This window comes from Botrytis porri, assembly GCF_014898465.1.
Source record: "Botrytis porri strain MUCL 3234 chromosome Unknown BPOR_018, whole genome shotgun sequence".
NCBI classification, from domain to species: domain Eukaryota; kingdom Fungi; phylum Ascomycota; class Leotiomycetes; order Helotiales; family Sclerotiniaceae; genus Botrytis; species Botrytis porri.
Genome location: NW_024066092.1, coordinates 296,813 through 324,514, shown reverse-complemented (window position 1 = coordinate 324,514; position 27,702 = coordinate 296,813). Strand labels below are relative to the sequence as shown.

Here is a 27,702-nt window from a genome sequence, read left to right as displayed (position 1 = left end):
CTCAATCCCTAAAATCTGCCCAATAGTTGCAGATTTTCACAATTATACACTCCTCGTTATGTTATGCAGTTCGTATGTCGTTTCAAAATATCATGCTCATGTCGTACTTTGTTGGGATGCGTAATGGTGATGATTTGGTCAAGGATGAATTATTACAAGAATCGACAACTGCGCTTCTTCTTTTTCGGGATGATTACACCTTGCGAACCTGACGTACCGGGTGGAGTAGATGATGTCGAATTTTGTTGGTTGCTTCGATCGTTGACGACGACTGTGTTGATAGCTTCGGTAAAAATTTCTTCCACACCAGTCATTTCTTTACTACTGCACTCCATATAACGCGCTCCCATCTTTCTTGCAACTGCCATTCCTTGTTCTGTGGTGACGGGTGTGAGACCTTGGGTTTTGAGGAGATCAATACAAGAGCGTTTCGTTCTCAAGTCGGATTTTAGACCGACGAGGATAAGAGGTGTGTATGGGCAAAAGTGTAATACTTCAGGGTACCACTATCAAGTCAATTAATATGATGATGGATCGGACTTGAATTTCTTTTTTTTATCTTACCTTATCCATAACATTCTCGAGGGAATTTGGGCAGTCGATCGCGAAACAAACAAACAACAAATCTGTCTCCGGGTATGATAATGGACGGAGACGATCATATTCTTCTTGACCTGCAGTATCCCATAACGCCAATTCGAGTGTCTTGCCGGTCTGCCGATGTGTTGGGTATGTGATATAATTCTCGAATACTGTGGGAACATATTTCTGAGAAAGTATTAGCCATATCCCGACGAAGGTTGAGCTTCAAGCACAACATACTTCTGGGAAATATCCTTGACTATAACTGATCAAAAGACAAGTCTTCCCGCATCCACCATCACCAACCACCACAATTTTTTTCGAATATGAAGGGCCTTCTGTCATATGTGTAGCTGCCGATTCCCTTCCCGTTGAAGCATTGCTCATCATTGTGCTAACCGTGCCGTCACTGGATCTTTGACTTTGTTCGCGACGTTGGGTAATTTTCTTTCTTGGACTCGCGTCGTATTTTTCGGTTACACTTTCACGCCTTGAATATTGATTTGATTGATATTGCGTAGCCATGCTTTTGTGGTCGAGTGGTCTTGGAGAATTGAGGCGTCGCTTTGTGACGATGGTGTGCGAGTAAAGTAAGTGAATGCGAGTTCGAGACAATGATTGACTTTCCAATGACGAGAACGTTTCTTTCCAAGACACCCTAATAACCCTAATAGCTAGGTATGACTACTATTATTAAAAGTACTTGTATTCCGAAATTGAAATAATTGACGATGGAATAAAGTTTGGATGAATGGTAATGGTTGTGGCTTGAATGTATGGAATGAATAGTATGAAATGATATGAATCTCAAGAATGGAAGAAAGTCTTGAAATTGATCCCTTTAAGGCTGGGTGTTGATAAGAAGGTTAGCAAAGCAACTTTGGGATTGGGGGAATTGGGTAATGGGTAATGGGTAATGGGTAATGGGTTATGGGTACGGGTGGATTTCTGGATAGGAAGTTACTCGAATGTTAGAGTTATTTACATTTGCATGGGTCCTTGGTTACTCTGGCAACAAGGTTCCAAGCTTCATCCACTCCACCCTCAAATAAATGTGGCAGGTATGTGGCAGGTATGATGACATAATAATAATAAACTGTGAATGTTGGGAAGTTATGATGGGAGAAATTGCAGGAGGTCTGTGCATTTTGGCACGTGAGTGGCATTATGATGGGTGTGTATGTGGCTGGTGTGTATGTGGCTGGTAGATATGTAGCTAATAGATACAGGTGGCTAATTAACGTGTGGCTCATGACATCCCATTTCGAGAAAGGCTCACTGGTGGCTGATAGTCTCAGGTTGAAACCCTTGGAGAGGCTCTGACGATGCACATTGATGAATGTCATGGAGAAGAGTAGAGCCCATGCGATAAAAAATTAATCCAAGAGCCATTAGAAATTGGCAGTCAATGATACCCGTCACTCCTACCTACTCTGTACATATTCATTCATTCCTTCTTTCATCAAATCATATCGATCTAATAAATCAACCAAGCAATTGCTAAATCCTTGATGGTGTGTGTAGTGGTGTATCAAATCCCACTCAACCCCAAGATTTCATGGAAAATGATAACTTAAGCTTAAGGATAATCTTATTAACCTTTTAACGCTTTTTTCTACCAAGGCAAAGAAAAAGGTGTTTTCTATCTCGAAATCTAAAGTAAACTTCACCTACAACAATCCTCTTCTCATCTTACTCGTACCTAGACACTGCTCTAGGTATTATTCAGTGAGAACACGTTTTTCTGTCGCTCATTTTCTCTTCATTTTCTCTTCATTTTCTCTTCATTTTCTCTTCATTTTCTCTTCACTTTCTTCCTTCCTTTTCTTCTCCCTTTGACTTTCCTTGATTAGGATTTTCCCCCCCTCTCTTCCATTCCTTCTTCTGACCAAGTACTTCAATCTCTTACTTTTCTGTAAGACAAGACTTTTGACTTCTCAAGCGGGCACAATATATGGATGCTGCTTCAACGAATGCATCCATGTGTCCGACTCCAACTGGCGACGGCCTAGAGCTTGAGAAATCGAATAACAATACTCAACCTCCATCGTTTTCACTTACTGTACCGCCCACGGAGATCATCGATGCCGGCTTGAAAAGTTTAAATCACTGTGAGTGTAGTGATCATGGAATTACTTCTGCGCGCATTGTCCCCTTTACGGTATTCGTTATCTGGCTATTGAGACAATTATTGCGCAATCCAATATCTTTCGCAATATACCAGATTGACGCAAAATTACGTTCACTTATCTCCTCGTTTCTCCTAGAGTCGTCGAGAGTGTTTCATACATTCGCATCACAATTGCTCACTGAAGTTATACTGATAACGACCCCGCAGACAAGCGCAAACTTCCACCATGGCGATACAATATGCGGCAGGCTTTATTGCCTTTGGTTCGATGGGAGACTCCATACTTAGCCTGGATGCAGGATAAGATGCGATGTCCAGCACTCGATACTTATTTCGCCGTCACTGCCAACCTTGGAACGCATACTTTCTTCATGATTGTACTGCCAATTCTGTTCTGGTGTGGACATACATCTTTGGGACGAGGGTAATAAACTTCTTGACGGGTACTCGCAGACATTCGCTGATTAAAATTCAGGATGGTTCATATATTGGCAACAGGAGTCTTCATAACGGGTTTCATCAAAGATATGTTCTCACTACCTCGACCACTATCCCCACCTCTCCATCGCATTACCATGTCGGGTTCTGCTGCACTCGAATATGGATTTCCCTCGACACATTCCGCCAATGCTGTCTCGGTGGCTGTATATGCTCTTTTTACTCTCCATTCTCCAGAATGTCAACTGCTGCCTTCGACGAAACTGGCCCTAGAGATTGTGAGCTATTCTTATGCCTTCTCGATCGTACTCGGACGGCTTTATTGCGGCATGCATGGATTTGTGGATGTAATTCTTGGGAGTGTTATAGGAGCACTCATTTCTGTCGTTGAGTGCGTATACGGATCAGCGATTGATAACTATCTCCACAGCAGTACCTGGAAGGCTCCTGTGACGATCGCCATAGTCATTATTCTTTTGATAAGAGTACATCCAGAACCAGCTGATGATTGCCCATGTTTTGATGACAGTGTCGCATTTGCGGCGGTTATGATAGGAGTTGAACTTGGAGGTTGGCATTATGCTTCTGGTGGGTGGGCCTGGGATGTTCCAGTTCCAGCGACAGTACCATTCGATCTACATCATATGGGTTGGGTAATTGTGATATTACGAGTTCTCATTGGTGTATTGGTCATCTTTGCTTGGAGGGAAGTCATGAAACCAACATTATTGAAATTACTTCCACATATTTTCCGAGCCTTTGAGAATACGGGGTTGATCTTACCGCGGAAATTCTTTATGCCTGCTTCAGAATACAATAATATCCCATCAAGACTCAAGGTGGATAATGTTATGCCATCTGTATCTGACTTACCGAGTTTGATCTCATCTATCCGACATGCTGGACGGGGCCGAGCTGTATCCGTTGGACCTCAATCAGCTGCCGATGCATACGAAACTCTTGCCTATCGAGAGAAAAGACGGAGAGATAGTCTCACTGATGTTTTTGAGGGGATGACTCCACGTCAAACCTCTACGAAAGAAGCGAAAGATTATTTTGGTTCTAAGCAATTGAATATGGATGGCGCTATATCATCTGGAACGTCATCGACTCATGGAAGCATGAATTTGCCTACGCCAGCACAATCTAGAGTTGGATCTTACGAACAGATGATGGGAGCAGGCCATGTCATGTATACTCCAGGGTTAACCACACCGGGTCTAGAGGGTGACGATGCTGCAGAAGATGAGATTGCTGTTGGGCAGGAAAACGAATTAGATGAAACAGAAATGTTCTCTAGGCTAGAAAAACCTCGTGTGAGATACGATGTCGAAGTTGTTACGAAACTCGTGGTTTATAGTGGTAAGTTTATATGAGAATACGGTCATTCAAGTACTAGGTAGCTGACAAATCGTTAGGTATCGCTTGGCTAGCAGTCGAAGGAAACCCGATAATTTTCGAGGTTATCGGTTTGGGTATGGGCGTATGAAACCAGGTATTGCGATGGATATTATGAGCTCGTATCTTATGATTTTGAGCTTGGGATGTCACTTTCACTCGCGCGATTCGGCTAAGTACTGAATGATATTTATCACTTAAGTACTGCAGGAGTTTGGTGGTACGTAGATCTTTATGATATGTGCTAGGTATGTCATGAGGCGTTTCGGTAGTCAAATAAATAACATTTAATGCAAGCTTGCTTGATATCAATTAGATGGTGGTTATTTATATATTGAAGAATATTGTGTATATTGTGTATATATTCTGGTATGAATTGAGAATTTAAAGTGGTGATTTCTTATTTTGTTTGGTATGCTCATCTGAGAGTTTTGAAATGGGGTTCTCGAAAACATCATGCAAACTACCAATGTACCTGAAACTTTCCACATCAACGGATCCTATGGATTCTAAATTCAAACTTTCATTATCGTCATCTCAGCCTTCATGGCAATGGTGTAATCTATTTGGGTATCGCCATCTCAATCTCAATCTCAATCTCAATCTCAAGCATTCCCGTCTACTCGGTAGTTTTTCCTTTCAGCTCCTTCCATGGCCCCCAACTATTGTTACTGTTACACATACAGTGCAGTGTGGTGCAGTGTGGTGTGGTGCAGTGTGGTGATCTAGATGTCACTGCAACCCCATAATAAGTCGCGTATGGCCCCCAAACCCCGAATTTGCGTAAAGCTAGCCTAGCCGGCTAGTTTCTTTCAGCACTGGATCTCTGTGTTGTGCTGACCTGATCGGATTTGATCGGATCTGACATATGGTAGGTATGTCTGGACTAGATTTTTGAGATAGGCTTCCAGGCCTTTTCCGTGATGGGATGTGATTCGTGTGTGTGTGTGTGTGTAACGCGACAAAGCGAAGCGAAAGGAAATGAAATACACGTATTTATTTTTCGCGGGGTATTCGAGGCCGTTTATTGCGCTTCGTTATTTGTTTGATGGAGTACTTTGACTGCTCCATTTATCGATTCATCCATCCATTAATCTTCACTTTCTTTCTTCCCAGCTAAGCTCGGCTTGTGTGATGTGATATGATATCATACTACCCCCCCATCATTCTAATCATCATCTCCATCCCGATGCACCATCTCAAACCTCAATCCAAATCCAAACCCACACCTAAACTCTCACTCCGCCAATGGATTAGCATGCACCGTCACCCCCTCAATCAGCACCTTCTCCTTGGGTCTATTCTTCCTATCCACCTCTAATCCCTCCATTTCCCCTAGCACCCTAAAGCTCTCCTCCCCAATCACATGTCCAAACACGGTATTCTGCCCATCGAGATGCGGAGCCGGCGCAAAGAGGATAAAAAACTGGGATCCATTGGTCTCCGGGCCTTTGTTAGCCATCGATACGATACCGCGCGCGTGATGGCGCAGGGAGGGACGGATTTCGTCGGCAAAAGGAGTGCTCCAGATGGAGGCGCCGCCTTTTGGGGGAGGGGAAGGGAGATGTGGGTTGGTGGGGGAGGGGGAACCGGTTTGGATCATGAAGGTGGGGATTAGACGGTGGAAGGGGGAGAGGTCGTAGTAGTGGGAGGCGCAGAGGGCGAGGAAGTTCTGGGGGGGAGGGGGGTTAGTGGGCTGGGGTGCAAATTGAGGGTACAGAGAGTCGAATAGAGGGATTAGAGGAGAGGGGAGTTTATAGAGCGCAGCGAAAAAGCCACCACGGCAGTGGCCAGCGGAGCGTCTTTCTTCCAATTTGATTGGGCTTGATGGAACGGAGTCGAATCTAATTGGATTGGATTGGGGGAAAGCTTCTCATATGAAACAATGAAATTGGGAGAATGAAAAATAAGGGAATTTACCTCTGCGGTTTTGGGTACGCTATCGCAAAATACTTCGATTTTGATATTGCCTAGGCTGGTGTGTAAAGTTACAGACATGTTTTGTTTGTTTATGTATAGATGTGTTGATGTGTTGATTTATGGGTATTGGTGGTAATGTGTATGTGAATGTGGATATAGATGTGGATGTGTATTTGATATTTATTTCTAGGTGCTGGTGAGAATTGATTGAAGTATCAGTAGGTATGAGATGAAAAAAGAAGGCTGAGAATGATGTTAATTTTTGGAGGGTTGAATGGATGAGGTCAGACGCGTTAAGGTTGTGAGTACCTTCTAGGTAGACGAGGCTGAAGGAAATGGGTGGATGAGGAGAGAAGGCTAACAAAGGAATAAAAGTTTATGGCTGCTATTGGGGATGGAAGTGGAATTATTAGTAAGGAAAGGATGAAAAAGGTGATAATAATTCACATTGGATTTATTTGCTTGTGAGAGGGCGGGATTGGATTAGATTGGATGGGATGGGATGGGATGGGATGGGATAAGATGGGATACGGGATATGGTAGGGCCATTGTTTTGTGGATCGGATCTTCAGAAGCTTGTTGTGAGTTGAGATTTAAGGAGATCTTTGGATGGATGGGATTTGATTGATTGATTTAATAGATGTCTTTACAAATGTAGGTAGTTATATAGATGAAGAGTTATTATTTCTTCAATTAACTATACAAAGTATATGTATATCAGATACCCCTCAGTACGCAAGAGATACTACTTAATACACCTCCCCAGTAAATAATACGTGTATTCACCAGAATAGCATAGATTGAAACTCTTTATATGGTTTGATCATATGTATGATACGCCGATATCGTGATGGATTTTATACTTTGCATCTAGATACGCCTGGTTGCTGGATATCATCATATGTTTCGCATTTACTTTGATACTTGGGGACTGGTTCCTCTTGATATGTATGGGTGATTGATTGATCACATAGTAGAGAAGTCTGGACTAGACGAAAGCATCAATCATCTTACTGTTCATGTTCATGTTCTTGTTCTTTTCCTTGCTCTTCTTATACTCTTCCCTACAACTCAACCCTTACAACGTACATCAAAGTCGATCAGCTACTGTTCAGTTGTTCAGCTACCCAGCTACCCAGCTACACATCTACCTAGCTGCACATCTACAATCTACCCAGCTCCCATCTACTCATCTACCCATCTACCCATCTACCCATCTACCTAGCTATCCTTCCACCATATATTACAATCTCAATTACATCCACATCCACACCCACATCCATCCATGAAAGAATAACCGCTCGCAATTATTACTGCATCTCAATTTTAATTAACAAAACACCTCACTTATTCCTTTCCAAACTGATTATCCATCTTGTTATTCTCATTCCATTTCTTCCTTCACCCACTCACTCTTTCATTTCATCATCCATTAAAGGAAACTTCTCCGTTACACAACACAATCGATCTCTCGAATCTACTAGCTATCTCGGGATATCCTCCCAACTTCCATACAAAGAAAGAAAAATCAATTCGACTTTCCACCAACAATCGAAAAGGATCTCGGGCCTCTCTCACCCAATTTCATACATACAAAACGATCTTCACAATCGATCTTCACAATCAATCTTCACTTACTTATTAGTAATCCTAATCTTACCTACGAAGAAAACAAACTACCCACCCCCAAAACAAGAGCTGAGCCTTGCTTATATGGTGACGACGAAAGCTATATCACCGACTCGCAACCCCACAATTCGCGCAAACAAACCTACCGCATATATACATACATACATACGAAGTACATACATACATACCTATCATATCTACACATGAGACTCGAGCTTTCAACACAACCCACACTGCTCAACAACATTGTTTTCCATTTGGCGCAAACCTGCGCGGTGGCGCCAGTGATCTTTGGGTGTGCACGAGATGTCTGCCTTTGTCCGTGTCTCCGGACCACCAAACAGTAATTTTCTGGTTGGTTATCCGGGTATTTCTGCCACGCTTGTAGGTGATCTCTATTTCTTTGGTTGGACGTTTGGTTTTGCAATTGTGATTTGTTTGGAAGGGTATGGTATTAATCTGGGGATTTCTAGCCTAGGATAGAGGGTAAAGTAGAGATTCGACCCCTCACTGGAATTTCTGCGCCGATAGCGATATCCTTGGTACGAATATGTTTACAGCGAAGGGAAACGGTTCATCCATCTGCGGAATCGATAGCGAAGAAACATTTGGGAACACCTCGAAGAGAAACGACAGATGTGGTGGGGAAAGAGTTGTTATTATTTCGATGTACGGCTGGAAAAGAGAGCGAAAGTGTGGTTCTGATGGATTTACCTTTCGTATTATTCATACCATTTGGAAGGGGTGGAGAGGAATCGAATCGAAGAATCCCACCGGCGAGTTTACAATTACCAAGTCGCACGGCGGAAACTTATTATGAGTTGGTGGTTACGGTTCAACAAGGACAAGATCAAAAGAAATTCGCATTTCCAGTCCCGATGCAGAGATATGATACTCTCTCAACTTTCGGCATGTACAATCGTCCTGAATCTGCAGAGAAGAATACGGATCATCTGGTTACTCTGAGAATTACAATACCTCGATGGTCATTTGGCCCTTCGGATCCCGTCAGCGTGTATATTCATTTGTTTCCAAACTCCCTTTACATAAAGAAAGCTACAAAAGTAGTCATACAAAAGATTACCATTGGCATAGAAGAGGAAATCACATATAATCCGGAAGGAGATGAACCAACGAAAAAAATCAATCGCATAGCTAAGCAGACGGCGACGGTGGGAGCAAAATTACCAGAGGCAGGATATTTCACGACTCTAGGGCTGATATATCCATCGAAGGATTTGAGAGATTCGGAGGGAATTATTAGGAGAGGAAAAGCTGCATTTCCAATGCATTTTGTCAATTCGTTTACGACCACGGGGACCTTGTACAAGATTGAGTTTTTTCTCGTTATAAAGGTATATACATTCTTTCTTCTCTCACTCACATATTCAGCTAGTCCAACTGTCTCAAACTTCTCATTCAAATTGTCTAATCTAACCATCACAATCTACAGGTTCACCTCTCCGGTGCTCGTGACATTACTCATCGTCAACCAATTACTGTATGTCCATTGAATGAACAAGAGTGTAAAGAGGAAATGGATGCAATTGAACAAGCAGCAAAAGATGCATCACATGTGGATCCGACGAATCCAATGTTACCCGCCTGCACAATTATAAAGGCGAAAGATCCAAGTGCTTTGAGAGCATTAGGTTGGACAATGGTAGGAGGTTTCAGAAAGATGGTTATTGAATGAAAGGATGAGGGAATGAATGAAGCTTTGAAATCGTCATGAGGAGATTTTGTTGGATAATCACGAGATTAAAGTGATTTAGAATTAAGTGGTCTTGGATTCGATTCGAAAATGATTATTGAGGAATTGTTGGGCCGAGATTTATTCGGGGAGGCGAATGCGCACGATAGCTCGCAGCATCGATAGATGTATGCAAAATCGGCAGAACGTTCATACCAAGGCGACAAGCTTCATGAGAAGTATCACACCAGATCACGATACCAAGGTTGGATAAGAACGAGCATGATGTGGTGAGGGTGTAAATGATTTTTGACCTTGAATATTAGGTTCTGGCCATGGCAATCAATCAAGCGGTATTGGAGGACAAATTTACCCAGGCGAACAATCGAATATGAGTTGATGAGAGTGGAAGGGGGGAGAAATAATGGAATTGGTTGAGTTGGATTAGATTTGAATGAATTTGAACGTATAACGATTTGTTGCATTTTCTGGTAGTTAGGTTGGGGTTAGGGTGGGGATTTTGTTGTGTAGGGGAGTTGGGGGATTAGTTTGGATGCGGAGTTGGATGTATATTGGTTGGTTGGTTGATTTGGATTATTTTGGAGCAGATGGTTGGATGGTGTACATGATTCATGATGTTGGTCATGAATAGGATAGGATAGGATAGGATCTGGAATGAATTGGAACAAAGTCATATGAGGGATAGTTAGCTGGCGAGATGGAAACGAAAAATCTAGATGTGAGTATCTATCTGGATATTGTTTCTTGGATCTTGGATCTTGGATCTTGGGATGAGATGAGATGAGATAAGAGGAAGTGAGTAGTGAGTGGATGAATACATAAATAATAATCAAAACCAATAAAGCAACTCTTAGTCTGGATGAGGATCCCTTTTCATGCTTGTTCATGTGTGTGTGTGTGTGTGTGAATTTGTAGATCTATAGGTCGGTCTATGTGCGTATAGTACTCTATGTGGGTATGGCTTTTGATTTATAGTGGCCTGAATTTATATCTGTTTTTGGGACAGGGGGGTAGTGAGGTGTTTGTGGTGGCGGGGGAGGAGGAAGAAAGGGGAAGGGGAAGGAGAAGGAGAAGGAGAAGGAGAAGGAGAAGGAGAAGGAGAAGGAGAAGGAGAAGGAGAAGGAGAAGGAGAAGGAGAAGGAGAAGGAGAAGGAGAAGGAGAAGGAGAAGGAGAAGGAGAAGGAGAAGGAGAAGGAGAAGGAAGAAGGGGAAGGGGAAGGGGAAGGGGAAGGGAATGATAAATTTGAATCTAAGTCTGAGTATTGGTAAGTAAGTATGATTATAAGTATGAGTTGAATGGGTGGGAGTTGAATGGGGAGGAGTTTGAATTGAAATTACTGAATAGGAAGGAGGTTGTGAGGTGAGGTGAGGTGAGGTGAATTGAATTAAAGTGAATTGAGTTGAATTGAGTTGAGATAAGGTGAGTTGAGTTGATCTGAGTGAGTATTAGGTATTAGGTATATATATTAAATAATAAATGTTCAATATTGAATATCAGTATTTGGATTTGGAGTCCTGCATTCTGAGTCTGGGACTCTGAGTCTGAAATGAATGATTCGATGAGTTTTGAACGAGTTTTGAATAAGTAGATAGATGGATAGATGGATAAGGTATATTGAAATGGGAATATAAAAAGGGGGGTTGAAGATATTAAATATGGAGTAGTGCTTCCGACTATTGAATTTGAGATTGAGATTCTGAGGGGTGAGTTCGGATTGACGATTTTGGGATGTGGATTTTTGAATGATGAGTTGGGATATCGAGGTTGGGATGGGTAGTTGGGGTTGTGGGTTTGAGATTGGCGTGGAGGTTTTGAGAGTTGAGATTTGGGATTTGGGGATGTTGGATTTGGGGATATGGTGTGCTGTGTGAGGTGTGAGGTGTGGGGTGCGAGAGAAGGGAGGGGAAATGAGAGGGGTAGAAGGTGGGAAGGGAGGGGAAGGATTGAGGGGGGGAGTTGAGGGAGAGAGAATGTGAATGTGTAAGGGGAGGAATGGGAAGAAAAGGGTCGAATAAAAAGATATAGGAAGAAGGTGTGGGAGAGAGAAAAAAGAAAATGGAAAAAGAAAACCTCTTTTCGAGAGAGATAGGTTTATACACTTATTAAACTAATTGACTAACTTTGATGTTTAATTACTTAGTTAGAAGGGAGGGTTTGTATTGGATGTTTGATTGGATGTTTGATTGGATGTTTGATTGGATTTTTGTATTGGATATTTAGGGTGGATTATGGGGTTGAACCTTGAGGGAAGGGTTTCGGGTTGATAGGTTATTGTGTAGTTGTGAGAGGGAAGCGAGGTAGGAAAGGGGAGAAAGGAAGGAGAAAATGAAAAGAAGGAGAGGGGAGCGGGAGAGGGGGGGAGATACATAAAGAAAAGTATATATATAAATCAGATATAATATCAATACACGATAATATTTTCTGCTTTTTTTTTCTTCCTTTCTTCTCTTCTTCTCTTCATCTTTTCTTTCTTTATTCTTTCATCCTTGAGTAGCTATATTTATATATAAATCCCATCCTATCCTATTTCATCTGGTTCTGTTTCATTCAATTCCATTTCATTCGTTATATAACATCATTCCAATCTGATATTCGTGATATATTCATTCGTATGCATGCACATAGATACATTCTCATTCTCATTCTCATTCTCATTCTCATTCTCATTCTCATTCTCATTTCCATCTTCATTTCCATCTTCATTTTCATCTCGATATCTGAATATCTTTTTTTTTCATTGTTCCTTATTAAAAAACATCATCCATCCATCCATCCATACGTAAATCCATGAAATCATAAAAGACTCCCCCCTTGATCCGAAGATCGATGGAGGGGGAAATGAAGAGAAGTGAGGGAATGAGTTGAGTTGAAGTACTCGTCAAAAGCTACCGAAGCATAAAAATAACCGACCGACCGACTGACTGATTGACAGTAAACCCGCTAAGCGAAGAGGAAGCAATGAAAGAGAAAGAAAAAAGTGAGGTTCGATTTGTGAAGATTGTTGTGTGCGTTTGATCTGAGGTAGGTCAAGGTAGATAGGATGAGCTACGCAAATCCTCAAGAACCTCAACCTCAACCCCAACACCAAAACCAAAACCCTAACCAAGCCATGAAGAAACTCAAGCTCAGCTCATCTCGACCCTCAAAGCTCCAGTAAAAGCGGATGATGACCCATTTTCTTACTCTCCTTCTCCTTTCCCTTAAAACTCGTACTCTTCTCCGTCTTACTTCTAAAAATACTCAAAGGCGTCTTCTTTTTCTTTTCCTTTGGTTCTTTCTCTTCTTTCTCTATCCGTTCCGTTCGCTCAGAAGCAAGCGATGCATTATCATCATCTTTCTTCGAGCGACTCGATCGATGACTCTTGGAAGATTTTGTCGATTTCGACGTCTTCGTGCGAGAAGTACGAACAGATTCAATATCGTCATCTTTAGGTTTGACGGAAGGTTCGTATTGGGAAGGACTACCTCTAACAGGAAGAGTTTTGGAACGACGGGATTTACTCGTCAAGCGACTCATAATACTTCTCTTTTCTTCTTCTTCTTCCTCACTCTCGTCGATTCTTTCCTCGGCAGCTCGTTGACGGATTCGATCTGCGTGGCGACTTTCCTTTTGTCGTGCTGCGGTGGGGGTAATGTATTCGCCATCTACACTTGTGCCTACACTTTCTATTTCTGCGTCGGCGATACCACGACGCCAGATGTCGATGCTGCTTAGTTCTTCCTCGTAAGATTCGTAGGGCATCGCTTCTTCGTATTCATGATGCATGTCTTGGGGTTCCATGAATCCGGGGGTGTCGGGATAGTTGGGGGTAGCAGGGAGGGCTTGCATGGCCATGGGAGCTTCGAGAGGCTTTTCGGGAGTAGCTTGGAGTTTCTTGATGATTTTGAATCCGTTGAACATGACGACTGTAACGCCTAGAGCGACACCACCGGCGATGAGAAATTGGGGAGATGCGAGGAGCGCGAAGATGGCGGGGGAACTGGCTTTGAGCATGGGGAGAATGGAGGGAGACATTTTGGTGAGGAGAGAGGAAAGCTCGGCGAGGGTGAGAGCTACGGCGGCCATGGCTTCGGGGTTGGCTTGGAGATTCGACATGATGGCTGTGGCGGTGTGGTGAAGACATTGGGCTTCGATGAGGAGAGTATCGAGTTTACTCATTGTTTCGTCGAGTTCCGCGGGGAGTTGTTGTGGGGCGATTGGCTCTTCGTATTCTGGCTCCGGGTCGGATTCAAAGTGATGGGCATCTCCATATGCCAAATCCATATCGATTGAGTCATCATGAAGATCAGGCACGGAAGTTGCACGTGGGACCAGTGGTCCGCTTGTATACGTAGCCGGAGCTGTTTCTCTCCTTACAAGATGTCCTGGCATGGGAGGAGCAGCTTCCTTTTCTGTTTTTCTCCTCGCGAGACTCAATTCCGTTTCGGCAAATGGTTGACGATAAATGGCTAGAGGGGGATCATCATAAAATCCCTCTTCGGGGTCTTCGTAATGGGTTTCTGTAGGCTCATATTGAGTAGGAGATTTAGAACCGTGCACCGAGCGACTCCGTTTCGATCGATGAGATCGATGCGAACGTTTGCTTGCGAGACTTTGCATATCTTCTTCCTCATCCAAATCATCGAAATTGAATTCCTGGCGAGTTCTCGTATGGGAACGATGAGAACGATGGGAGCGGCCACTGGCCAAACTTTGCATATCCGGGAATTCCTCATAATTATTGATGGTAAGAGGAGGACGAGAAGCATCTCTTGGTTCCTGACGAGAAGAATGGGAACGATGTGAACGATGAGATCTATGAGATCTTCTCGAAGCTATCGATTGAGCATCATCATCTCCTCCTCCTCGTGCCTCTTCAATTTCATAGCGAGCTTCGTTGAGACGTCTCTGTGCTCGGTATGTACGTGCTTCTTCTCGAAGATAATGTTCTTCTCTCAATTGAGCTTTCTTTTCTTGATAAGCGGCTTTGGCATCTTTGAAGATGTTTACGAGTTGTTTGCCCTATGATTTTTTGAAAAATGTGCTGGTTAGTCACCGCATTATTTTGTATGTGTGTAACATCGGATGAGGGGAATTCCAGGGAAAACCTCGGAAAAATGGTAGAAATACTCACAGTGCTGACTACTTTCCCCGATTTATTGATAATGGTAACGGTTTCTGTGATGGGAGGAGCCATTTTTGAACGTATAATATGGGTATATATTTGAGAGAGAAAGAGAAGACCAGCTTCTTATTTTTGGTAATTTGGTATCGTAAAGGAGATTTGAAAAAGAAGTGAATGGATTTTTTGGCTTGTGAAAAGAATAAGAAGTAGATTCCCTGAGTAGGCAAGCAAGCAAGCAAGCAAGCAAGCTACTTCTTTACCGCCAAAAAAGTGCGGTGAAGAGCTGATGGCGGGGGAAATTTAAGTGGGAATTTTTTGGGGAACGAGAAATGTAGGACGTGAGAGAGTCGGTTCCGTCAAGCAGACTCGGTGGGTGGGTAGGTAGGTAGGTAGGTAGGTGGAAAGAAAGAAAAAGGAGGTAAGTATGGCAGATCAACTGAGGAGTTCGTGGGACAGCGAAGAGTGAGGGATTTGAGAGGTTTATTTGTATGGATGGGTTTTGTGAATGATGTTTAGATGGAGATGAATACCTGTGGAGAACTGGGTCACGGCTTCATTTTAATCATGTAGGTATACCTGGGTTTGTAGGTATATGTATTGGTTATATGTATAGAAGTTCACAAGTCCACGATGATAGATGGGATGATCGGATTTCAAGGTGCCTTTTGGAAGGTTTGGAGGGGACATATCGGAGAATCAAACCGATTTCACATGATTTATGTGGAGTGATAGTTATTTTGCAAGGGGCAGTTTTAGTCTTTTCTTGAGAAATGTTGTGGATTCTTCTTGGGGGTGAATGAATCGTGATGGTATTATGGTGTGCTGGATTCTTGGTTCATAAATAGTAAACATACCTGTGGGGATGAAAATCTCCTATCATTCAATAAAGCGAGAGCTTCTTCTTTCTAGGTCTCGAACTTACCCCTTCATTGGATCATCATTTTTATTTCCTCCACTAATATCTAATATCACGATGAAATCATTGGATTCAAAAATTATCAAACCGAAATCGTCCTTCACTAAGAAGAGAAACGGGACCAGTATACACGGAAAAGAATCCTTCTCGTCCAATAGGATATCCCTTCCCAACGCATCCTCATGCATGAAAGTGGAAATGTGAATCTCCATCGTGCATCGTGTCGTTGAACTTTTGGTCCAACAGCAAGAATTTGTTGGGCTTACATGCAACCAAGTCATCTTCCTTGGAAGAAAAAAAAAGTTGTCTACTCCTAGAAGAATTATTCTGTACTATTGAATCATATAATTAGCCATGTTTTATGGTCTCCGAAGCACGCGAGGACGAAATTCAACGTCCTGTCGCTTACCGCTATGGAGCCATTCGGCGCCCGCGGTTTCCCGCTCGCTTCTGTATGCTTTGCACGCTTGCACGCAGGTCTTTTGATGGAGACAAGCGTGGAATACAGTATACGGAGAGAGATTCATGCAGGAGAGAGGAGTGCAGTAACATATGTAGAGTCCAATGATTCACATCACGGGAGGGAAGATGTACTCCATAGATACATATACATATGCACACTCTGAATCACGACGAAATGGATATGAAAACCCGTGAAGTTGGTAAGATAAGATGGGACCGCGAGGACCGACAGGACCGATAAGAAATCACTTTGAGACTTGATTTCTCTTGATTTCTCCACGTTTGTTTGAAACAACAATGTCGTGGCACCAGCTGCTTACTTGTGGCTGTGTTGGTTTGTACGAACGCGTGTGGCTGAATAGTTAGTAGAATAGTTTAGTTTCTTGTTTTTTCCTTTGGTTTGGAAATTAGTTTCTTTTTCTTTTTGCCTAAATTCATGAGCATGAGATTTAGTAACCTTTATCGTTTTGGACATTTTTTATCATATTGGTGGCTTGCGGTCCAGATAACTGCTTTTATGTCGGCCCGGTACATTTGTCATTGGGCTGCATGTTAGGCCGGGGAGAAAATTCCAGTCTAATCCTCCGGCCTTGAGAGAGATAATCCGACTGAATCATTTGCAGTTGACAATATCATTCCTCGATATATTTAGGTATGAGGTTACTCAAGTAAGATGGTTACTCGGCAAACGGAGTATATATGCGGTAGTTCGTATCAGAGTACCGAACATAGTTTTTCGTACTCTATTATCACCCTCCATTTGCTAGATGGTCAGAGTTGACTGCGAAAGCAAAGAGCATGATTGATTATGATTCTTTATTTTCTTTCCATTCATCGAGAAATGTAGTAAATCTCCTAGGCAGGACTGAATAATGAGAGAGCTCTTATAAAATATACATGATTCCGGTACATGGATGTTGAGTGAGAATTGTATGGCTGAGGGGATACCGACTGCATAGTCCGATAGGCAGACGCTGAAAAGCGTTTGCTCTTCTACCTAGATAGTTCTACCTAGATAGTATGATTGATATTTCTCAACAATTTATCAATCAAACGACCTCTCTATCAGTTCTGAATACACTCATTTGATTCATCCTCTCGCATGTATCACCTACACTCAAAATTTCCGATCAGTGCACCCTCACCAGGACCCAACGTCCAGCCAGAAATCACTTCAAATTCCGGGAACAGCAGCTCTTCGCTCAAATGCGTCGTAATACCAAAAATTCAAACTTTCATCTTTGTGCTCTACCTTTGCCAGACGATTATCAGAAACCCAAATCTGTTGGAGAGCTTGACGGGCTGGATCTGGAAGATCCCAAGAAATTGTAAGAGGCAGCCAATGAAATCATTGCGCAAACTCGAGATGATTTCGTGAAGAAAGTAAGTGAGAAGGAACGCGCGAATGGGAGATTAGTGTTCAGGAGAGTTAAAGAGCTTTCTGAGGATGCGGATTATGCAGAGGTTAGTGACTCATTTTTCATCTTCTGCCGTTTCACTTGTTATTCAATACGCATATTGATATAAGCTACTTGAGAATAGGCTTTGAGACGCGCGAAGGGTAAAGGCAAGATGGGACGTCTATGGGATATTTTCAGAGATGCAGTTGTGTTCTTATGTTATTGTGATGAGGCGGATAGCTCCCAGAGCTTCATTTCATATTCTACGACGTACTGCTGCGTCCGGCTGTTTATCAAGGTTCTCTGGCAAGTGTTCTCGGTTTTGGAAGGATTGAGCCTTGAGGTGTTTGCGTACATGCGGAGCTAGTAAACTAGGTGTGAGGGTGGAAGTTTGCACATTCGAAAAGTTGGGAAAGTTAAAACCTCTATTCTATGGTACCCAAAAGTCTGCGCTTTGTATTTGTTGATATCACCATGGGGATGGTGAAGTCAATATAGTACTATGATTCACACTGTTGTTATATTGCTTGAGGTTATAAAAGCTAAGGCTACGAAACGTATTTGCTGTAGTGTCGGAAGACGCTAGCGCTAACGCTAGCGTAGTCACGTGATCCATTTCCCAACAGTATGGTCTTAATTAGTCGCTCTATGGTTGTCGATAGTCTGCTCTGTTATAGTCGAATGACTACGGATATTGAAGGGTTTTAAGATTCTATAAACTTAAGTATGTTTGAAAAGCTAGTGCACTGTGAATTACTTCTTCCGTCTTATCCGTCCTGTTCGCTACGATCGTCATGGAGCCTCGAGGTACCTTACTTGTTGAGATCGGATATCTCGAGGATTTCTTCAGACATCACATTTAATGTCTGCTACATATTTGAACTATCAACTAGAGATTTGGAAGACATTTCTCCCATTCCTTCCCTTCCCCAGCTTCTTCAATGCAATTTTTTCTTGATTTATCCAACACTTTTCTCGCAGCGTTTGGTAAGGGCATTTGAACCCATTCAAAGTCACATCAAGTCAAATAATCCATCACTTCATTTTCCAAAAAATCACCTAAGCTTACAAGGTGAAGTTTGATGGTGGAGCGGATGTTTGGATATCATAATCCATTATCTGGATCCCAACCATGAGATCCTTTCCAGCTAATCATCTGAAATGATTAAGCTCCAAGTGGATGGGATAGAGCACACCCAATTTCTATGTGTCGTAGATATCAAGGACGCCGATCGAGAAGCGTTTCGGGCGCAGCTCCGCTCACATATCTTCCTTCCCCGTTAACTTAACCTTCTGTCCTTCCTTCCTTCCTTCCCTTCCCCACCGACCATGATTAGCAAAAACGACACTGCGCATTGATCTGCGGCGCCTGGATAATAGTTCTCGGTGCTGGGCTTCTACCGAAGCCGCTTCTTCCAGATGGCGTAGTTCGAGCGCCGCATTGTACTGCAAGCTCCTGAAATGCATGGCCACATACGTTAGAGTAGTAAATGTACCAAGCGCAGAAACAGTTATTGGGATTGCTAGGGCTGTTGACGTAGTGATTTGCAACGTTTGTTTCGATCTGGCCTAGTGGGATGACTGCTGCCATTGTTGATTGAACGACGCTTCGGAGGTGAGATAGAAATGGTCTGAGGCGAATAATAGGTGTGTATTAGAGTTGAAAGCTTTGAATTGATGGCATGATAATCGATTGGGGACATTGCAGATCTGCTTGAACCATCTATAACGACTATAGTCAACATGGTTTCAGATAGTTCTTCCCCATTCACACACTCAAATTTTCTAACTTGCCGGTATAGTTTCTGAATGTGTAACATTTCGTGAATAATCTTCCGCATACTTTTGGAAAGTTGGAGGGAATGGTTGAAATGAATGGTTAATAACTGTTTGGCACTAATACTAATTCCAAGATCAGCAAGTATATGTCAGTCTTCATATATTTTCACTTAAAATCTGGCCTGCATCGAGTTGCTCAATTTTCAGCGTGCCATACAGTCAGGTGAATATCACGTGTGGTTCGATTCTCGAGCACTCGGATTACCTAATCTTACAGAAATATTGCCCGCCGACTGGTTCTATAATTTTAACAAACCTCTTCTGGCCCAAATGATTCCACTTGAAGATAGGTTTTGGTCCGAGGGTCAAACCTACCTTAGTGACGATGCTTATTGTAATGTCTGGGATTGGGATCAATTGCGTCTGATCAAAATCAAAGGCAAAAAGAGAGGATTTTCCACCGGAAGAAGATAGAGAGGCTACCATTCTAGCAAAGTTTGCTGATTATTTATCTCCAGAAATTCGAGCAGTTGACGTTGACAATGATGGACTCATCTGCGGGGTCTCCACAGATCCAGAGGAGGACGAAACTTTCTTCATTGCTTATCCCCCAATTTCGACTGTTGAATCGTTGGCTGGATGTCGTACCATCAAGCATTCCCAGCTTCAAGAACTCGATCGACTTGCACCATTTGTTGACCTTTCATCATACGAAGATGAGAACCGGAACACTCGAATGGTTGCCTTCAAATTCAATGTTTTGGAAAAACCATTGAGAGTACAAATGGCATGAAAAGAAATGAACCTCCTCAAAAGTCTGGCACCACATCCCAACTTAGTGCTGTTAGATGGCGTCGTTCTCGAAGACGTGGAGTCCCGTGTGATCGGCTTCACAGCAAAGTATATTCCAAGTGGAAGTCTGAGCAATCCGAACATACCTTTTCGATTTGAGTGGTTACAACAGCTCACTGAAGTCGTTGATTTCCTGAACTTGAACTTGGGAATCATGCATTAAGATATTGTATTATGGAACTTATTCATTGATCTTGATACATAAAAGCTCCTTTCGTTTGACTTTGATAGGACCTCATGTGGGAATTTTTGGTTGATGAATAATCGTGACGACGTGAGCGGTGTGATATATACCTTACATCAGCTCATAACAAGCGACCGATACTTCACTGGGATTCCCCATTGGGAACGAAATATGGACATGGTTCAAAATCTCCCAGAATGGGTCTGCAATCGTGAACTGGATGCTGATGTCTCTGTATTCCGCGAGTTTCTAAATACATGGGTACGGAAACGACAATCTGGCGGCATTATAGAACAATATCTCAAGGCACCTGACCGACCTACATGGCCGGAAATGCCATGTCCTATATCTGACTATGATGTTCCTTACGAAGTTGGCGAAACGTTGGATGGAGAGCGGGTTTTGGTAACGGGATTTCGGACGAGACGCATTGCTATGAAACTTGGACAATATTGCTTTCGATGGGAAAGACCACCGCAGAGCAGATTGTCAAAAAAGTCCTCCGAGAAGAATGTGAATGGAACCGATCAGGAATTGCACAACGAGGAACACATGAAAGCTACAGGTAAGACTCCGATAGCCAATCTACTCACTAGCTGTTAGTGGTTTACTGATGTGACAATCCACTGCAGTTGCAGCCACTGAAGCCGATAACAGCATTGTCTCTTCGGCTGAGAGACTCGAGAATCGAGTGTAATGGAATCTCGAAAATGGTGTTCTGTAACGATAGGAGTTTACAGAAATTTGGGGGATACATGGTCTAGAACTGCTATTTGGTCTGGCGTTGTGGAAGGAAGGGGTCGGATGGAAGGAGCGCAAAATGGCTATGAGAGTGGCTATCCGGGTGATTTTCGGAGAAATAGCAGATTGACAGGGTGGGGTACAACGATTTTTCTCCTCTTCTTGGTAGTGCCCAGCTCGAGCATACATAGATAGGTACTCAATACCATAGGACTTTCTACTACATAGGGAATTTCGCAGTCTATCGGCTGAATGAGGTGTACTGTTCTCTTCCGCATCTCAAACGTTATGCTTTGATAGAACCGTTATCGTTGGAAGTGGGGTTAATGCTTGTCTGCGGGGATACAGATTCACACGGATTGCCGTACGAAGTAAAGATATCCACGCCAAAGATATCAGAGCCAAAGATATATCAAGCTTTGGTTTCCTCATTTGCATGCCAAAAGTTACTTTGGTCTGAGTAGTAGCTTTTGTCTATAAGCTCGGGTCACGCTTCACCAGTCGAAAGAAGAAGTCTTCGATCATGGCAATGTCACGTGTGAGGGAGTACATCTCCCACCCCTACGAGCATCCAGGAGAGAGAAAGCTGGTACAGAAATTAGGTGAGTACTTAATTCATCATGCATGGCTCGTGCAATCAAGTCTTCAATGGTCAAAGCCTCTAATAAATACAGATTTTTTCATCTTAACATTTTGCTGTTTATCTTATTTCACGAATTATTTAGATCGATCAAATCTGGCAAATGCGTATGTGAGTGGAATGAAGGAAGAGTTGGGGTTCGTGGGTAATCAATATAATCTTATTAATACTGTTTTTACTGTTGGGTATGTATTAGGTCTCTATTGAAGTTCTTCATATGCTATGACCGAAGTGTTTTAAAAAGACACCTGAATTCTCATCTCAATCTACACAAATTGGTTGTGACTTCAGGTAGTTTCTGAATTCGGCCATCTGGCATGTCTTCGTTTATACTAATGGCGTTCAGATACATTATTGGACAAATTCCTAGCAATCTAGCACTCTACTACATCAAACCTCGCATTTTCTTCCCATCAATGATGGTTCTGTGGGGCTGTCTTACTATGATCACTGCATCTGTTCATCATCCCCGAGATATAATGGCTATTCGATTCTTCCAAGGTCTTGCCGAAAGCAGCACATTTGTCGGTACCCATTATATACTCGGATCATGGTACACTCCTCGAGAGCTCGGAAAACGCAGTGGTATCTTCACTTCCTCTGGTCTTGCCGGCACTATGTTTGGAGGTTTCATCCAAACTGGCATTCATTCATCCTTGAATGGTGCCAAAGGGATGAGTGGCTGGCGCTGGCTGTTTATCATTGACGGACTTATCACTCTCCCGATTGCCCTTTATGGCTTTCTTCTTTTCCCAGATACTCCGACCACAACATCCGCATTTTATCTCACCCCGGTTGAGCGTGATCTCGCCAAAGCCCGTGTTCCAGAAGTGCCCGAACATCGTCTCTGGAATTTTGCATTTCTCAAAACTGTCGTCACATCATGGTACTGGTATGGCTTCGTTATTCTATGGATTATTGCTGGAGAAAGCGAATCTTTCTCTTCAAATTCTTTACTTTCATTATACATGAAATCCACAAACAAATACACAATTTCTCAACTTAACAACTATCCTACTGGTGTTCCCGCTGTTGGTATCATATTTACCCTCTTCTGGGCAACTCTTACAGATTTTCTAAACGGCAAACGCTACCTTGTCGCTTATTTCATTGCCATCACCGGAATTGTGACTTCCGCTATGATACTCACAACTTCTAATGTAGCAACAATATTTGCGGCATACTATTGGGCCGGTTCTGTCTACGCTTGTCAAGCGACCTTTTTCGCATGGGCTAATGAAGCGATGAGATTCGAAAACGACGCCTTGAGAGCAATAGTGATAGCGAGTATGAATTGTGGTAGTAATGCTGTGAATGCTTGGTGGAGTTTACTATTTTACGGCGCGGTTGAAGCGCCTGGGTTTACAAAGGGAATGTGGGCGATGATTGTAACGTGTATTGCTCTGGCAATTTGGACCACGGTTCTGCTCTGGGGTTTAAAGCGAATAGATGGGAAAAGAGAGGCTACTGCTATGGTCGGAAGAGCACGGGTTGAGAGTGATGATCTAGAGGTGGCTAATAGTGGCGAAAGGGATTTGGGCAGTAAGATACATTAATATCGCTAGAGTAGCAGTTCATGGTGGCTTGGTAATGTTTTCATATATACGAACGCGATGGGATTACGATCGTTTATTTCGAATTCGAATAGGAGGAATATATTTCGAACAGCAAGTGGAAGCACGAAATATCCCATTGAATCATACAATCAAGAGCAACTTTTGAAACAAATTCGATGAAATGACTCGATCACGGCTATATCAATCCTCGGATATATAATAGGTGTAGAATAAGCATTCACAACAGTCGTAAGTATGCCCTCCTGGCGATGTCTTCCTCCCTCTCAAGGAATTGCTCAAATATCGTTAACGGAACGATCCTAGAAAGTTTTTCTAAATCTACATATTCCGACATGTATCTCATGGCAACTTGCGAATTAGCAAAGACATTGGAGTCTTTTTGCTTCCTAATATCCTCTTCTGTCATAAACACTGTTTAAGGGGCCGTTGAATGACTTCTCTGAGTCAATCAAGTATCTCCGGAATAGTGAAAAATTCACTAGCCAACCCGATTGCGCATCCGCGAAACTCTTCTGGTTCTTGAAATGCTGCAGTAGCAAACTTAGCAATATCGACGTGATCAATCAATGCCAACTTTCCCTCGGCGGTCATTGCTGTTGTCCACGTTCCCTTATCTCGTAACCCAGGGTATCTATGTACCTTAGGCTCTAGGAAATTCGACATGAAGAAAGCAGGACGGAGAAATGTCCAATATTCATAATTGCCATCAACAACAGCCTGCTCCACTCCCTTATCCTCGCGAGGTGCTTAGTCATAAAGGAGTCGGGTGTAATGTGTATCCCAGTGCCCAGCATACTCACATCGAGACTCGTGGAAGTAACCACCTGCTTGACATCCATCTCCTTTGCGATCTTGAGGATCTTCTCGGCTTGTCGACGCTCATAATCTAAATCGTCGAGTTGGGGATGTAGACACAAGAAGAGTTTCTCGCAGCCGCTCATAGAATTGCGGAGGGCATCCATATCGTCTCAATTGCTTTGTGTGAGGTTTACGCCACGATTTATCAATGTGCGTACTCCAGATGACTCGAGGTTGCGCGTCGTTGCGTGGACTTTCCAGTCGAGACCGCGGAGCTGTTGGTACAGAGCGCTCCCTTGACTGCCAGTGGCACTGAAGATAAAGGCGATGTGAGCCACTGGGGTCATCGTACAAGAAGTCTTGGATGATTGTTAGATTCAATAATAGTTACGAGATTTTTGGGCATAGAGTGACTTTTATGTTAGAGGATTCTCCTCGTTTGTGGGGAAGTCTGTACCGTAATTGTCCGAATTGTTGAGGGTCGTTCGGCCTATTTAGGAATATGCGTGTGCTCACGTCAGTATTCATCTTTGAGGATGTCTTGAAAGAGTTTTGTCAATCGGAGGGCCTGACAATCAATGTTGTCAGCGAGATAATCATTGGTATGAGTAATTTTATACTAGCTAATTGATGTTGAGCGTGGAAAGTCGTATCTGAAACTTCTGGATTTTCACTCTCAAATAGTGCACCATGCGCCTAATGCCAACGGATCCTGAGCCTAGAACTCAGTCCCCTATCCTAAATTGTCACTCCAGAGCATATTATCTACAAGAAGCAACAACAGCGTTCAAAACGCCCTTTCCACTAGTCCCAATGATAAATTGATCACTCTCACATTCAAAGTCCTTTGAGGTAGCCCCCTCAAATTGGAAATCAAATCTCTGAACAAGAGCGGCAAGTAGCAAATACATCTCAGCCCATGCGAGACTAGAAACGGTGTCAGCAACAGTAATATAGCATCAAGTCAAAAGGGGGACATACTTCATGCCAAGACAAATCCTAGTTCCCCTAGAAAAAGGAGCATGTGTTTTGTTGTGCTTCCTCTGGGCGTCGATATCTATCTATCGATCGGAATTAAATTGCATTGGGTCTGGATATAGCTTCTCATCCGTGTGAATCAATAGTATAGTCATACCAATAGTTGTGCCGGAAGGAATACGCCATTTTTCACATGTGAGATCTCTGTCGGGAGATATTCTTACTAATCGAGACGCAATGACGGGACTCGAAGACCATCACAGGCGCTGTCATGGAATTTATTATTAGTATTAGGTAGTTTGACTATCGATCGTTTTACTGAACTTTGAATCAGAGAAGTAGATTTGATACATGGTGATTATCAAATTCGATAGTAATTAATAAATGTCTACCATACATCTACAAGATATATTAGTTATTCAGACAAGAGTCGCATTGGAGTATACAAATTACAAATACCCAGGCATCAATATATAAATCCAAATAATGCCCAGTATAAAGATCACGCTTACTTCATTGTTAGAGTACTTACTAACACATCAAAGAAATCGAAATACCACTCCGCTATCAAACTCCTCACTCCTTTCTTCTGACTTCGAAGTAACTCTCTTTCTCCGTTCCTCCTCCGCAGCATACACGAAATCCTCCACAGTCCACGCCACCAACCCCAATTCCCTTATCAAACCCAAAGATACCAACAGTCTTGGCCTATCCCAATAGCTCAATTCCCTAACAAACTCCTCATGTCTTCTCAAACGCACCTGCGAACCAATCAAATTCTGCATATCGCTCATCATCTCAAATTTCTCCAACAGGTTGGCAATTTTCTGCCATGCGTGTCCTCTGTAGGCTTTCCCACAAGCAGTGATATGATTTATACAGCTGGGATTTTGGCAGCTGTACCATTGTAGGTACAAACCGATCGCTGCTTCTAGGAGAGCGCTCACGTCATCTCCGGGACTGCTGTTGATAGAGAACGTACCCCTAGAAGGAAGGAATATCTGGGGTGGCATGGTGCGATCAATCTTGTGGGTAGGACTATGGGTGATTCTAGCTGTGATAGCGAACGTACCTAATGACAATCTCGCTTTGAGAGGGAGGGATAATCCCGGTGTGAGAATCAAGTCATTGTCATTTTTTCGAAGGATCTTTGTGTATTGCGGAAGGGTATTTTTGAACAAAACGGCGTTGAATCTTGCAAATATCAAATTCAAAGATCTGAGGGATAATATTTCATGGTGATTATCGTCCATTTTTCTCAAGAATGTCTGATCTGTGTGGTTTTTGATGTTGTATAGAGTGCCTTCCCGTAAAGATTTGAATTCATCTCCGGATGGATTGAGGCTGTCTTCGAGGGCTTCAACCAAATCGGAGGTATCGTATTTGTATGGAGTGGCAAATACAAATATTCCCGATAGTCTCGTGGCGGTATATTTCTGATGCTTGCAAGGTATGTTGAATTTACGGAGTGTTTGTGTGATATGGGCTTTCTTTGTGGGATTTGGTATGTTGTAATTTGCTTGATTTTATTTGTTGCGATTGAAGGTGTTACAGTGTGGTATGTGAAGTAAATCTTGTTTGGAATGAAGGAAGAATCCATTTGGAAATCACTGAATGATAAGTATAAGTAAATGTTGGCGGACTGATTACTGGGTGTTAACATATATTCATTATCTAGCCAGACTCATTCGTTACAAATCATGAGTTAATGATTGTGAGAGTGTATGTCAATCAAAAATCAACAGAAGTCAATTTTTTTTTATGTAAATTGTAGCGACTGGCAATGCGATACATCCAACTCAACACCTGTAAGCAGCATGGATAATTGAAGCAAAGTGTAAAGTCACGTTAGCTTTATTGCTTAAGTAATAATACAGAAAGAATGCAAAGAAACATTATAGGCCATCATTCCCTCCTTCAACTTCTGAACAGAGATCCCATTTTTCCAGAACAAGATGCCGCCTCTCTAGAGTGAGAATCTGGGACTCCATATTGAGATTGTTTCACTTCGGTCCGATTCTTTGGCCCTCTAGAAAGAGACGGCGCTGCTCTAGAACGGGGCTCTCCATGCTCAAATATTGCTTCAAGACCATATCCTCCCGCTCCAAATCAAGATCTTCTCCCTTGAAAAAGATGCTGTGGCGCTCTAAAACGAAATTGCATACCTTCAAAACGAGGTTCTCTGGTTCCAGAATGAAAACGAGAACGAATTAGTTCATTCATAACCCGACTTTCTTCATCTAGAGCTATAGCCCGGTTTCGTTTCCTCTCTTGAAGAGCTTTTACACATGACAGTTGGCTGTCCGGTGCCCAGCCCCACGTCTCAATCCTGCGGCGGACTAACATATTCTCAAGTCTGTTAAGCTCTCTTAAATTCCAATGATCCAATTCCCACTCATAAACTTCCTTTCTTCTCAAATTTATAGGACTTCCCAGTGCCTCTTGGGTGTGTCTCAT

At 42.7% G+C, this 27,702-nt stretch overlaps 11 protein-coding genes across 11 annotated transcripts; 5 read left to right on the top strand and 6 right to left on the bottom strand.

The window, feature by feature from the left end:
* Positions 1-152: 152 nt before the first annotated feature.
* EAF01_010850 (uncharacterized protein) lies at positions 153-1,107 on the bottom strand (the record flags this gene model as incomplete). The annotated part of the gene is made up of 3 exons (XM_038919107.1): positions 153-506; positions 565-768; positions 823-1,107. The coding sequence occupies 3 exons, from the start codon at positions 1,105-1,107 to the stop codon at positions 153-155; spliced, it is 843 nt and encodes a 280-aa protein (XP_038765390.1).
* A 1,456-nt stretch (positions 1,108-2,563) lies between these two features.
* On the top strand, positions 2,564-4,640 carry EAF01_010849 (uncharacterized protein; the record flags this gene model as incomplete). The annotated part of the gene is made up of 4 exons (XM_038919106.1): positions 2,564-2,693; positions 2,921-3,137; positions 3,189-4,513; positions 4,570-4,640. The coding sequence occupies 4 exons, from the start codon at positions 2,564-2,566 to the stop codon at positions 4,638-4,640; spliced, it is 1,743 nt and encodes a 580-aa protein (XP_038765389.1).
* Positions 4,641-5,786: 1,146 nt separating this feature from the next.
* EAF01_010848 (uncharacterized protein) lies at positions 5,787-6,547 on the bottom strand (the record flags this gene model as incomplete). The annotated part of the gene is made up of 2 exons (XM_038919105.1): positions 5,787-6,221; positions 6,470-6,547. The coding sequence occupies 2 exons, from the start codon at positions 6,545-6,547 to the stop codon at positions 5,787-5,789; spliced, it is 513 nt and encodes a 170-aa protein (XP_038765388.1).
* A 789-nt stretch (positions 6,548-7,336) lies between these two features.
* On the top strand, positions 7,337-10,240 carry EAF01_010847 (uncharacterized protein). The gene is made up of 3 exons (XM_038919104.1): positions 7,337-8,482; positions 8,572-9,453; positions 9,552-10,240. Exons 1-3 carry the CDS (start codon positions 8,405-8,407, stop codon positions 9,792-9,794), a joined length of 1,203 nt encoding a protein of 400 aa, XP_038765387.1. The 5' UTR covers positions 7,337-8,404; the 3' UTR covers positions 9,795-10,240.
* A 2,201-nt stretch (positions 10,241-12,441) lies between these two features.
* EAF01_010846 (uncharacterized protein) lies at positions 12,442-15,746 on the bottom strand. Its single transcript, XM_038919103.1, has 2 exons — positions 14,928-15,746; positions 12,442-14,815 (listed from the first exon to the last, which is right to left on the bottom strand). Exons 1-2 carry the CDS (start codon positions 14,988-14,990, stop codon positions 12,956-12,958), a joined length of 1,923 nt encoding a protein of 640 aa, XP_038765386.1. The 5' UTR covers positions 14,991-15,746; the 3' UTR covers positions 12,442-12,955.
* Positions 15,747-17,398: 1,652 nt separating this feature from the next.
* EAF01_010845 (uncharacterized protein) lies at positions 17,399-18,110 on the top strand (the record flags this gene model as incomplete). Its single annotated transcript, XM_038919102.1, is given in 3 exon segments — positions 17,399-17,624; positions 17,636-17,760; positions 17,839-18,110. 3 exon segments carry the CDS (start codon positions 17,399-17,401, stop codon positions 18,061-18,063), a joined length of 576 nt encoding a protein of 191 aa, XP_038765385.1. The 3' UTR covers positions 18,064-18,110.
* A 2,258-nt stretch (positions 18,111-20,368) lies between these two features.
* EAF01_010844 (uncharacterized protein) lies at positions 20,369-21,448 on the top strand. The gene is made up of 2 exons (XM_038919101.1): positions 20,369-21,076; positions 21,144-21,448. The coding sequence occupies exons 1-2, from the start codon at positions 20,584-20,586 to the stop codon at positions 21,206-21,208; spliced, it is 558 nt and encodes a 185-aa protein (XP_038765384.1). The 5' UTR covers positions 20,369-20,583; the 3' UTR covers positions 21,209-21,448.
* Positions 21,449-21,775: 327 nt separating this feature from the next.
* On the top strand, positions 21,776-23,448 carry EAF01_010843 (uncharacterized protein; the record flags this gene model as incomplete). Its single annotated transcript, XM_038919100.1, has 3 exons — positions 21,776-21,854; positions 21,927-22,077; positions 22,239-23,448. 3 exons carry the CDS (start codon positions 21,776-21,778, stop codon positions 23,446-23,448), a joined length of 1,440 nt encoding a protein of 479 aa, XP_038765383.1.
* A 465-nt stretch (positions 23,449-23,913) lies between these two features.
* On the bottom strand, positions 23,914-24,431 carry EAF01_010842 (uncharacterized protein; the record flags this gene model as incomplete). The annotated part of the gene is made up of 2 exons (XM_038919099.1): positions 23,914-24,204; positions 24,270-24,431. 2 exons carry the CDS (start codon positions 24,429-24,431, stop codon positions 23,914-23,916), a joined length of 453 nt encoding a protein of 150 aa, XP_038765382.1.
* A 597-nt stretch (positions 24,432-25,028) lies between these two features.
* EAF01_010841 (uncharacterized protein) lies at positions 25,029-26,498 on the bottom strand (the record flags this gene model as incomplete). The annotated part of the gene is made up of 3 exons (XM_038919098.1): positions 25,029-25,194; positions 25,249-25,328; positions 25,803-26,498. The coding sequence occupies 3 exons, from the start codon at positions 26,496-26,498 to the stop codon at positions 25,029-25,031; spliced, it is 942 nt and encodes a 313-aa protein (XP_038765381.1).
* A 750-nt stretch (positions 26,499-27,248) lies between these two features.
* EAF01_010840 (uncharacterized protein) lies at positions 27,249-27,702 on the bottom strand (the record flags this gene model as incomplete). Its single annotated transcript, XM_038919097.1, is given in 2 exon segments — positions 27,249-27,391; positions 27,411-27,702. The coding sequence occupies 2 exon segments, from the start codon at positions 27,700-27,702 to the stop codon at positions 27,249-27,251; spliced, it is 435 nt and encodes a 144-aa protein (XP_038765380.1).

Coding starts and splice junctions, on each gene's coding strand:
- EAF01_010844 (XM_038919101.1), top strand. CDS start 20,584: ATGAATAATCGTGACGACGTGAGCGGTGTGATATATACCTTACATCAG. Junction 21,077..21,143: donor GGAACACATGAAAGCTACAG/GTAAGACTCCGA, acceptor AATCCACTGCAG/TTGCAGCCACTGAAGCCGAT.
- EAF01_010847 (XM_038919104.1), top strand. CDS start 8,405: ATGTCTGCCTTTGTCCGTGTCTCCGGACCACCAAACAGTAATTTTCTG. Junction 8,483..8,571: donor CGGGTATTTCTGCCACGCTT/GTAGGTGATCTC, acceptor GGGGATTTCTAG/CCTAGGATAGAGGGTAAAGT. Junction 9,454..9,551: donor AGTTTTTTCTCGTTATAAAG/GTATATACATTC, acceptor CACAATCTACAG/GTTCACCTCTCCGGTGCTCG.
- EAF01_010846 (XM_038919103.1), bottom strand. CDS start 14,990: ATGGCTCCTCCCATCACAGAAACCGTTACCATTATCAATAAATCGGGG. Junction 14,816..14,927: donor CGGGGAAAGTAGTCAGCACT/GTGAGTATTTCT, acceptor AAAAAATCATAG/GGCAAACAACTCGTAAACAT.